At 42.1% G+C, this 12422-nt stretch overlaps 2 protein-coding genes across 3 annotated transcripts in view; one reads left to right on the forward strand and one right to left on the reverse strand.

Annotated features, from left to right (window-relative positions):
* The window catches only part of C2_2H8orf76 (chromosome 2_2 C8orf76 homolog), a 137392-nt gene extending 128779 nt beyond the window's left edge, over positions 1–8613 (reverse strand). Inside the window, exon 1 of one of the 2 annotated variants that reach the window (XM_069220692.1) lies at positions 8249–8613. In XM_069220692.1, coding sequence (XP_069076793.1) covers positions 8249–8353 — 105 coding nt within the window. In that variant the 5' untranslated portion in view covers positions 8354–8613. The remainder of the gene's footprint in view (positions 1–8248) is intronic. The other variant, XM_069220691.1, reaches the window with a different exon arrangement.
* A 123-nt stretch (positions 8614–8736) lies between these two features.
* Positions 8737–9813, forward strand: CRCP (CGRP receptor component). Its single transcript, XM_069220693.1, has one exon. The coding sequence runs from the start codon at positions 8794–8796 to the stop codon at positions 9214–9216; it is 423 nt and encodes a 140-aa protein (XP_069076794.1). The 5' UTR covers positions 8737–8793; the 3' UTR covers positions 9217–9813.
* The last annotated feature ends 2609 nt before the right edge of the window (positions 9814–12422 follow it).

Here is a 12422-nt window from a genome sequence, read left to right on the forward strand (position 1 = left end):
TCAGACAAGAGCTTTAGTCTCTCAGTTTACGTGTTTACTGACATCAAATCCCACATACATGGGAACAAGAAACAAAAAACTTCAGACATAACGGTTCCATTGTCAATACACTACATGTTGCCTTTATCATGAAAATATTATCTGGCGAGCGTTCATCTCTACATGTCAAAACATTCAGAATTTGTTTTACACTTCCCTCCCTGCACCGCTCCCTCCACCCCCCCGGATATCAACCCCACTAGTGGTCAGTTGCCCTTGTCTGGCATTACTAATCTGTGCCCGTCCACCCTCCAGAGGTCCCAAACTTTGTCAAATTTTCTGGAACAATCCCTGGATTGATATAATGAATGGTTCAGCTCTCATGCACCAATCCATATTTGATTCCCATTCCTGCACTGTTGGAAGTGTAGCACCGCTCCATTTACAGATCAAATCTCAGCGAGCTACCATCAGAGCAACATTTGCAAAAATCATTGTGTGTCTGTTCAATTTTTGTTTCCCCCAGACTGCCAAAGCCAGCATCTGCGGTGTGAAATCACATCACCCGTGTGGGCCTGCACCTTACCCCCTCCCAAAATGGGAGCGCGTGTAGGTTGGGAGTTTGAGGCAGGGAAGCAGCACATGAAAGACAAGAGGTAGATAATGCATGCACTTATGAAGTGCTGAAAGAAAAAAATAAGAAATAAGTAATTTCCTTAAAGTGGGCAGTGGAAGAATACAAGTCAGTAAATCAAAAGAATGGGTAAGAGGCCAGGCTTCCGAGAAATACACGAAGGACAAGACAAGCCATTTCATAAGAAACAAATGAAAATGGCCATAAAGCCAACCAATGGTAAGCAATGCATGACTTTTAAGCCCACCGCAAGGTTTTGGTAAGCCCACAACAGGTTTTTTTAAACCAGTCACAAGCTGTCTGGTAGGTTGGACCTGGAAATACCACAGCTAGTATCATATAGAAGATTCCCCCATTACAACATGCCTATACAACTCAGAAATTTAAAATTCTTGGGAAAACTGACACTCTAGAACAAAGAAATGCTTTCTTAAGTACCTATATTCAAAAAGCCAAAAACCTTTAACCAGTACTTTCTTGGAAGCTTTCCCCAAATATTTGGACCACCATCTCACTAGAGCTACAAACAATAAAACTGTACATGGACCTTTAGAAGGGAATGGAAGTTCTTCAATACATTCAACAAGGGAAGCTCCTTCACGCATGAAGAATAAAAGAATGCATCCATTTAGATGATCAACGTTCAAATGCATTATGAAGATAAGATAAACAACTGATTTCATTCTTCTGTTTTGTTGCTATTAAGCCATTCTCTAAAGAAGATAATGAAAAGACACTAAAATGTTTATATCTATATTTATGAAAGTCATTATGCTGTTCATATTAATCTACTTTGTTGTTATTATACATCAACATAAATAATATGATGCTCAAAGTATTAAGCAGTTCGTTAGTATAAAATGACCTTAGCTCACTGTAACAAATAAGGTTTAGATATATGTCAATTTTCCTCCTGTGAAATGATCTATTGTAATTGATGACGCCTATGGTATATAAAAGTAGATTGAATAAAAAAATTCTGCCTGATAACATGCAAGCAAAGGATATCAATATGTCAAGGTGAAAATCAGTTAGGCACAGCTCCAAGAAATAAAGGCTTTTAACTTTAATCCTACATCCCAATTTCAAAGTATTAAATACAAATTAATGTGATATTAAACAAGTCATTTGTATTCATTTTTCCCTTAAATATGTGCTGTAGTGCAGTGTGGGGGGTCTGCGAAATTAGTTGAGGTGGGCGAGCCCCTGAAGGCTCGAGCCAAATGCCTGGCTCTGGCTCAGCTTGATGTCCACTTGGGCCCTTAAGCGTAAAATAAGTCGAGCTTTCCTATGGTTTCTGCCGCCACCAAAGTTCTAACATCACACAGCAAGAGCTAAAGAGAAAGCATTATACCTTTAATGTAAAACAGGACAGAGAAAGAGAAGCCCATTCAATGGCTGCATTGCATAATATGAAACCTTAAGACCTGGGATCTGTAGTGTCTTGCATGTTTTAGTATGGAACCTTTCTGGCTCAAAACGGACACTGTATCAGTGTGACGTAATTGCCAGAAAGGAATGCAATGAAAGCTTTGTTTAGAATGTGGGAGTTTACAGGTACACACAGAGGAAGGAATATGTGTGAATTACAGCTCCAAGTGAGGCATATTCATTGGCAGGTACCCAGGCTGGGCAGGACACTACAACTGGTGAGGAAACAGGAGATAAGTAACCCGAAGAAGAAAGTGCTCTCCTGGAGAGTTTGCCATGGTCCAAGCAAACTGCTCATGTGTGCCACGCCATGTGTGCCACGCCATGTGTGTCTTCATTGAAGCGCAGAGTCAGCGGTTGGTGAACGTGAAGCCAAACCGCAACTCCAGCCAGTGTGGAGCATTTGAATAGAAAGAAAGCTTCACTAAGAAGTCTACGCATCGTTGATCAAGAAGCTACGACCAAGACCCTAGTAAAAACTACTGCACTGCCATGCAAAATAAAGTTATACATTGTACAGAACTTTAAAGCTGAAGGTGGATGCAACCAGGTTTACAAAGTGCAGTTGAAGAAAGTCATTTTACAAATAACTGTGCAAACAGAAGCGTTGCAGGGTAAAGATCAACCAGGTGTAAAAAAAAATGCAGATTGAAGTGTAAAAAGGACAAAATAAATAACTTACTGAGCCCCCTGAAGAGAGACTCATCATCCCACAGCAGTTGACGAAGTGGCTCAAGGAGACGTGCTCAAGGTTGTGCTTATAGAGCTGTCCATACCTGAAGCAGGTGCTCATCAAGCTGCCAAGTGGGGTTTAGAACAACTTCATAGATCTTCAAAGATCAAAGTGTTGAAGGCAACAGTTAGATTTGTGAAATTTGAAGATGGCAGCTAAGAGAGAAGACACTGTTCTAATTAATATTAAAGATGATCCAGAGGCTCACATGTCAATACACTCTAAAGAAAGTTTGCATAAACATGATCACATGACGCATGATCCCTGACACGTTTGCGGAAACATGCGTCAAAGCACGCTACTCTCAATGTGAGTAAGTTCCTCACTGGTCTACAATGCTGCCACCTTCTTGTAACCACCACCACCTTTTGATACCACCAAAAAGCAAAATATTGGTGATAGATAGCCTGCTTGGAGAGAGACATTTGAAGATTTCATTGACGCACTTGAGGATATTGATAAAAGGAAGATTATCAAATATTTCAAAAATCTTGCTGGTGATGGTGGGAAAGAAGACATAAAGAAAATTCTGAGAACTGATGAAAAAGTCACATACGTCAGATTAAAAATGCGTGTAATCTTAAAAATGCGTGTAATTCAATCAAGTTCTAAATGTTGGTTATTAACGATATGTTTTCAGTCAAGAACGTCAAAGAGTTGGTGAAAAAATCAATGAATCTGTGGAAAGACTTGATGCACTCAAACACTGTAAGTTCAATTAATTTAATGACGAAGAAGCCATGCATCTTAGAGCAACAGATAGATGCTTGTCCGATTCATTCAGATGATGAAAGAATATCTTAGTCTGGAGCGAGAGTTGGTGGCTGCCAGAGCCGAGGAACGTGCTGAGAGACAAGCTGCTGACATGGAGGCCGGAGGTGCCCAAAGCGAGTCAGTCATGAGTGTGAAAAGTAATCCAAAGCAAAAGGCTGAAGGACACAAAGTGATGTCTACATGTAAAAATAAGTTGTGTTTTAGATGTGGATTGTCCTTTCCACACGAAGGAAAGTGTCCTACCATTGGAAAAAGTGTGTCACAGCGCGAAGACAAAATGGCTGCCAGAACATGCCAGAAGCAACGTTCGACGCATGCCCACAAGGCCAAGCCGTAACATCATTTCAGGCATATAGATGCTAAAAAAGTTGATCGGCATCTAAATCTTTATTAAAAAGTTCTTTCATCTCAATAAGTGAAAGTGAAGAAAGAGATTGTGCTATGTCAATGTTGAAGAGAAATACAATTGACTGTCTCCATTACCGTGACTTTTGAAGTCGAAGGCCATAGTGTATACTTGGGCTGCATAGATTCCCATGAAGATTCAAGGTTTATTTGTAGTGACCGTGAAACAAGAAAACGAAGGTACAAGCACCGATCCATTTGCTTCAAGGTACAGCGTCAAGTGCCTGTGTGCTCAGTTTCAACACAGCTGCTGATATGGGACTGATTTATATGAATTACAACATGAATGCTCATCACAAAATAGTAAGTCAATTTTCTTAGTTGTGTAATGGTTTAGGAAAGCTAAGGGCTATGAAAGTAAAACTGCATATTAATGAGGATGTCCGTCCTGTTGCTCAGAGACACAGACAAATTGTTTTTCATTTTCAAGAAGCTGTTGAAAAAGAACTTGAATCGCTACTTAAGCATGACATTACTGAGCGTTCCACTGGTACAGCACCATTGGTTTCTCCCACTGTAATAGTGCTTAAAAAAAGACAGTGAAGGAGCTGTGTGCATATGAGTTGACATGTGTCAAGCAAACAAAGCAATTGAACGAGAAAGATATCCAGGGCCACACATTGCTGACATGATAACACAATTGAATTGTGCCAAGACTTTTCTCAACTGGATTTAAATAAAGGTTATCCTAAGTTGGAACTTGAAGAAAGCTGCGGGTACACTACAACCTTTTCTACACATGTTGGTTTGTTCAGATACAAGAGACTTATTTTTGGTGTGTCATCAGCTGCAGAACTTTTCCCAAGACATCATTTGACGTATCATACAGCCTGAGCCTGTTGTGAATGCATTCAACTATAGCGATGACATATTAATTTTCTGAGCTACACAGAAAGAGCACGATAGAGCTCTCACACAAACATGTAAATTACTCAGTGATACAGGTATCACTTTGAATGCAGAATAATGTGAGTTCAACAGGACAAACTTGAAATTCTTTGGCCAAATCTTTTCTGATGGGGTATGACGCCTGATACTGCAAATGTACAAGCTTTGTCAAATGCTGATCCCTCACAAGATGTTTCAATGGTACATTCTTTCTTGGCATGGCCGGTTGCGGTTTAAGATACATACAAGACTTTGTCAGTTTTAGTGCTCCATTACGAGAATGGACAAAGAAAAATGTTTCTTTTCAATGGTCACCAGAAAGTGAGAAACATTTCAAGAGAATCAAACATGCCATTAAAAATGCTACTGAAATGTCCTACTTCAATCCAAAACTTCATACAGAGGTTGTCGCTGACGCCAGCCCAGTCGGGTTAGGTGCTATCCTTGCACAGCTTAGTGCACGCCCAAATGCTCAATGGCATATTGTGGACGATGCTAGTAAAAGCTTGCCACAAATAGAACGTGCTTACTCACAACGTTGGAAAGAAAGCTTTGCTGTGTCATGGGCTTGTGAACATTTCCATGTATTCCTGTACAAAAGGCCTTTTACGCTGGTAACTGATCATCAAGCGTTGCTGACCATCTTTGGCAATCCAAAAGCCAAGATGCCTCCTCGCATTGAACGATAGGGGCTAAGACTGCAGTAGTATGATTATACAATTGTGCATCATCCAGGAAAAGATCAGATTCCTGCTGACTACTTTTTGAGAGTACCTATACCAGGCCAATGTACTCCATCCAAGATGGCTGAGGCCTACATTAATTACTTCATTAAGTCAAGTACACCAGTTGCCATATTGTTAGCGCAGATTATCATTGCCATTAAAAGACATAATTACACAACAGTCATGCAACAAACATACTCGACCTCTCAATAATGATGGTGAATATCAAAAATATAATAATGTTAAAGATGAACTGTCCATAACTCAGGAAGGAATGATATTGCAGGGGTCAAGAATCCTTATTCTGGAGAGTATGCAACAGAAAGTAATTGAAGTTGCTCATGAAGGACATTGAGCTGTTGTTGCCACAAAGAGAGCTCTCCGAGACCAAGTTTGGTCTCTACACTTAAATGAAAAAGTTCAAAAAGAACACAAATGCACCGCAAATGCAACTGCCTTTCAACCAATGTTACTCAACCTACTTTGAACATGTCAGAACTTCCTAGACATGCATGGGAGGGATTAGCCATTGACTTCTCTGGTCCACTTGATAATCTAATGGCGATTGTAGATGAATACTTAGGTTTCCTATTGGTTGAGGATCTCTCATTCACAACTCATGAACAAGTCATAAAAAAACAGATGGCATATTTGCGACATGGCGCATCCCAGGCATTGTGAAGTCTGATAACGGCCCGCCCTTTAAAAGTAAAGAATTCTAACAGTTCCTGGAGCATCTGAACATAAAGCATTAAAAGAGTACACCTTTATGGCTGCAGGCCAACAAACTTGTTGATTGTTTTAGGAACACACTAAAGAAAGCAGTTTAGCGTGCAGCTCTTAAGAAGCTAAGTTTGAAAACAATAGTAAATTCTCCTCTAGAGCTTATCGTTCAACACCCCGCTCAACCACAGGACAGTGTCCTGCGACTTAAATGATAGGGAGAGCAATAACAACCAAGTTACCTCAATGGACCAACAAGAGAGACAAAAGTGAAAACATGATTCATACAAAGGGCTTGGTTAACAAGCAGAAAATTAAAGCTTATGCAAACAAGAGGTGACATGAAAAGAACATCTTGTTTAGAAAAGGAGATTTGGTGATCGTCCGACAGATGTGCAAAAGAAAATCTGATGCTCCCTATGATGTTGAACTTTTTCAAGTGGTATCTAACAAGGGACACATGATAACGACCCAGCGCCTTGGGAAGTCTGTTACCAGAGACTCTTCTCACTTTAGGCCTGTGATTCCTCAGTCTTCAATTCAAACTGGTGAAACAAAGACTGAACTTGAAAACTCTGTGACTTCTGCTGACTTGTTACCATCTTTAGCAATTTCTGACACTGAAGATGACAGCATAGCAGGGGCGGCCCCTCCACGAGAGCGGAGGAGTGTTGCCCCACTAAAAAAAATGTCCCCAGAACTGATAAATAAAATTGTAATAAAGTTAATTTATTTCCATTTTATTTTGCAGGACCCCGTCCTGAACCGAGTGTCATGACAGGCAGGGCAATTGCTGCTGAGTGGCAGCAGCAGGGAGCTGTGCACTTTAGTTTAAAGTGCGCATGTCTGTTTTGCCAGCCGTCTTGCGCACTGACAGGCCTCCAGTGCACTTGTGAGCGCTGAGAGTAGCTGCTCCCTCCAATCCTGACGCAGTTTTCATGCTGGTTACCAGCATGATAGCAGCGCCAGGATTTGTTAGTAGTTGTTTTCTGGGTCCCGCGCACAATGAAGCTTCCAGGAGAGAGGAGGGCGCTGTCACGCAAGTGTCTTTTTAAAAAATTATTATTATTGTACCCCCCCACCATAAATATAAGCCAGTTGCCACTGCAGCAAACAGCTTCCAGTAACCAGATCGGGTTATATGGTCAGAGTGGCAAGAAGATTGATTAAAGAGCTATAATTGTACATATATATGTATATATATATGTCTACTAATTTTATAAAAATAGTGATTTTCATTTAACAGATGTGGGGGATAGTCTGTCTTCCATGCGTTAGGACACCATATCAGTGTGACTCAATCGCTAGAATAGAACTAATGAAAGCTTAGTTTCGAATGTGGGAGTTCACAGGTACACAGTATAAAGAAGTGTGATTTGCAGCTCCGTGTGTGGAGTAGTAATTGGCAGGTACACAGACTGGGGAGGAGAGTACAGGATCAATCGTGGCTTTTCTGCGGGACCACACTGCGTTGTCCACTGTAATTATTATATTTCACAGGGCCTCCTTTTCCAACATTAGCACATATGACAGCATCTAAGCTCGGGGTGCGCGCTGTACAATAATCGCTCGTATTTGAAAGTGTATTATTGCTCCATGTGTAACAACAGCCCTGGCCACACAGATGATTTGCCTCTTTGGTCACCAATGGCGTTGCTGTCAGGACGGGATAAAGTTCATGTTTAAAACTGTCTCTCCTAATAAACGCTTCTCAACACAGTGATATAATTTGATGTAACAGTAGAAGGGTTATCTCCTGTTCTATCACATTTTATTTGACTTTTGTCACAAGTTTTAACGTATCACAAAATGTTCAAGGATTGGCTCATGCACTGGTTTACCAAACCAGGGATTAATTGGCTATGTCGAAATTGTCATTATTATTTTGATGACTCGCCCACTTCTAAAAATTAGACTCCCCGTATCCCCGAGATTGGAAGGTCCTGGGGGTGGTACCTGCGGCTCGCACTGCTTGGCGGTGTACGGCTCGGACTCGGTAGCATTCCGGTCCCTGCTGCTGATGAACACGGAGTCTTCAAACTCCCCACCTAGGATCTCCATTGCCCAACGTGCTCGGAATGGATCCTGCCCGAAAAATTAGTCAATGCTGTTGTGAAAATAGCCAAATCAGAGCGGCTTCATAACGACGTCGACGACGTTTCGAAAAGCCCAAGAATAACTTTAAATAAAATAAAGAAATTACGGAATAAAGAACAAATGTCCTGCGTGAGCGTTCAATTAATGTATTGTGGGATCATCGGGTGCCTCTCGTCGGTTACTCGCAAAATGTTTTTAGAGGAATATCGATTATCTTCAAGGAAAGCGATGGGTGTTTTTGATAACCATCCCTATTGTTGTGTGGTGTTGGACTTGTTTCGGCGTATTTTTTAGAGGCCATATATCTTTTTCGTGCGATACGGGGAACTCTAGTCGCAGTAGTTGGCATAAAAAGAGGACCAGCTGTCGGGACCGGAAGTCACAGACATAGCTCTCTAGCAACCATGGAGGTGAAGGACGCCAACGCGGCAATGCTGAGTAACTACGAGGTATTCCAGCTGCTGACGGACCTGAAGGAGCAGCGCCAGGAGAGCGGCAAGCACAAGCCTCGGGCTGGGCAGCAGAACCTCAATACTGTCATGTACGAGACGCTCAAGTATCTGTCCGGGACTCCCTGCCGGCTGCAGAGCCCGGCAGTGGTACGAGACTTCCTGGAAGCCATGCGGCCGCACCGGCTCACTAAGGCCGAGAAACTGCAGCTGCTTAACCACCGGCCGCGCACCGCGGTGGAGATCCAGCTGATGGTTGAAGAGAGCGAGGAGCGGCTGACCGAGGAGCAGATTGAGCAGCTTATCGAGACTGCCAGCACCCTGCTGCCCGGGGATCCCGAGGAGGAAACTGAGGCGGCCGAAGACGGCGAGTCCTAGCTTGGCAGCCACCGCACAAGACTATTCTGTAGATACATTACCAGTTATTGGATGAAGCAGTTTAACTGGGCTGGACGAATGAGACTTGACTGGGCTGAACAACGGAGACTAAGTGGACAGCCGCTTGGTGGTTTCATTGGTCCTAATGAACTAATGCGCCCCGTGCAATGCACTGTACTGAAGAGGAGATGGCCTGAATGTTTTATTTAATTGGTTGTAGTGAACTAATGCACCACGTGTATGTTGTAGACTCGAGAGAAGATGGGCAGAATATTTTGTTTCATTGGTTATAGTAAACTAATGCACCCTTTGCAGTGCTCCAGGCTGGAGAGATTGGCTGAATATTCTCCGACCGCCGCTTTACCTCCGGGAGAAAAGGTGCAGCGCCCTAATATCACACAGTAGTGCGAGCAAGCCCAGTTGTGCCTGAACGCAAAGCAACCAAGCAGTGTGAAAAGTAAACTTTTTGCGAGAGAACGTGCCTGTGATTTGAGTACATTAATTGGCAAGTGCATTGGGCTAGGTTTGTTTCATGTTAACATTGTTTACTAATGTTATTTTAATGTATGAGACCAATAAAGACTCATACAAAAATCACATTTGTGTCCAAGGTATACTTCTTGCCTTCTCCTAGCCTCTTGTTTTGATTTGTGAAGTAATTTCCAAATACTAACTGTTATATGTGTTTAGAATGTATTCATGAGCTCGTGCTGTCACGAGCTATGGGTACATTCGAATCTTTCATTATTCGAGATTCCGAGCAACGGTGAATTGACAATTGCTCTGAGAGTCACACATGAGGAGGTGTGTCTGGTGGGCTATTTTACTTATATGTGAATACATTCTTTCAGCTTACTGAAAGCAGTGGATTCATACTTTACACTATCCTATGTAGCCCTTCAAACTGGATATCTTGGGAGTGGAGTACAGCAAAAAAAAAAAAAAAAAAAAAGTCTTGTGTACAGCAAAAAAAATAAACATTTACAATGCAACGGGTCTTGCGTTTGCTCATGTTAGAGCTGATCGCGTTGTAAACTCCTAACCCGACTTTTCACCTATCGGGCAAAAGTGCATTTATGTACATAACCCGAAAGAGTGAAATTAACTATGTAAAGCGCTCAACTTCTGCCAAGTGAGATTGCGCTCGTAAATTAGAGAAAAAGAAGTCCACGAGCCCGATGGAAAACAGCGAGCCTCGCATGTTTTCTGTACTTGGTCGATGCGCTCGAGGAGGGCTAGCCACCAGAAAAGGCATGACGTATGCGTGCCTTCGACTAATGAAAGCAAGTAGATTTTATTAGTCAAGCCCACGAACCAATAAAAAAACACTGACGTGAAGTTGACAGGGCTCCGAGCCCTTTTCTCAATACTAAAGCGTCTCGCTGCGATACACATGCAACGCAGGCTCGACCCTAAAAAGTCTTGTGTAGGGCCTGAGAAATCCACTCGGTGTCCTTGTGGGACCCCTCTCACCATCCATCTGCCCAGGATCTGGAATTGGAACCCGACTTGTTCTACAGTGACCAGAAGAGTATTAGAAACGTCTACTCACTGCTGGGCTTGACTGTCTAGAGTCTGAAAGTATTTCAGTAACAAGTGGATCGGGTAATTGGAATAAGCGCCAAATCTGGGTGCATACGTCTTCTTCACCTCTGCCTCCATTTTCTTATGACCCGCAACTGATGGGGTCACATTCTAAGAAATTATTACCTCTTGAAAGTTCAACATAGCTATCAAAGAATTCACTGTTACAACGGATGGAAACTCTTCTGCAAACTTGTGCAGAGGAATGTCCTTAGCAATAAATCTTGGAAAGTTTTTTTGCTTTGCTGCATCCTTCCATTCATAGTCTAGAACATTTGACTGCTGAACATAACCACAGACTTTCAGGTTCTTTCTTTTGATATTTCCTAAAACAAAACAAAAAGTCTGCTCTTTAGGAAGTTCTGATGTACATGGTGCAAAAAGATTCTCGCAAGTGTTGAAGGCGCTCAGACACCCGAAGATAGGAGCCATGAAAATCTTCCTCCATGTCATTCTCCATGGAGCCCTCGTGAGGAACCGACAGTCTTGGAATTGAAGCGTAATGAGCACCCTCCCTATCTACAAATGTCTCCTCCACAGCACTGTCATGTTAACAATTGTATCCAGTGTGAGGCTGGCTGGTTCTCTGGCACTGCGCCCTCAACAGTCACCACTGCCAAATGATGTATTTTTGGCAGTCACTTTACCCTATATTAGGTCACTACTGTAACAGCAGAGTAAGGAAGAAAATGATTCTAGCAACACTCAAAGCAAACTGCTACCATTGCCAGATTGGAAAAAAGTAAGCTGTATTAAATATGCCAGGTTGCCGGCAACTAAATATTGTTGCCCTCTCAATCTCTCGAGACAGCCGGCTAGCAAACTCAAGCACAGCGGCCCACTTCACTTCACCTTATTGGTTACGCATCTGGACTACGAGTAAGTTTGGGGAATTCCTACAAATCCACCCCGACTGCTAGAGCCACAATACTATATTAGTCTGACATGCTAAGCAAGATCAATAATAATGACCCACGTTAAAGTGGCCCATACATAAAGGCTTGCTAAAGCAATGCCTAATCTACCGCTTGTGGCGTTCATCAAAACAGTAAAATTTTACCTTACTTCAATAAGAAACTCACTTCAGTGTAAAGACTTTAAAACACGCAGTGATGAGTTGGGGCTTTCTCTATGTAGAGGTCGTGCAAGAAGGGGAATACAGCTATGGTTGTTGTGGTGTGTGTGTTTTCTTGTTTTTGTTGTGTTTTTTTTTTTTTTAAATATAGGTTTGCTTGACAGTAAACCGTTCTGTTAGTGAATTTATCTCATCCAGTAAGGACTGTGACGAGGGAAACAGAAGAAGGTAATGTGCTGTATTATGGAGTGTGTTAGTTGTGGGATAATTCATTTTGTTGTATAGGATTGTGTGGTTGTTATGTGGCACAGTATCATCTGGGCATACACTGGGATAAATATGCAGCGGGAGAGATGATCAGGAAGATAACTGAGGGGCATAGAAATAGGCAATGAGAGGTGAGGAAAATGGTAACGAATGTGAGAAGTATGGAAAGCAGGGCACAGACAAGGAGAAAGGTGGGAGGAAGAAATAAAATTGTGTCTGGCATAGTGATAATTGGGGTCCATTGTGTTGAGTACCAATGTAAAGGTAGATTGCCTGTTAT

Source organism: Pleurodeles waltl, chromosome 2_2 (genome assembly GCF_031143425.1).
Source record: "Pleurodeles waltl isolate 20211129_DDA chromosome 2_2, aPleWal1.hap1.20221129, whole genome shotgun sequence".
NCBI classification, from domain to species: Eukaryota; Metazoa; Chordata; class Amphibia; order Caudata; family Salamandridae; genus Pleurodeles; species Pleurodeles waltl.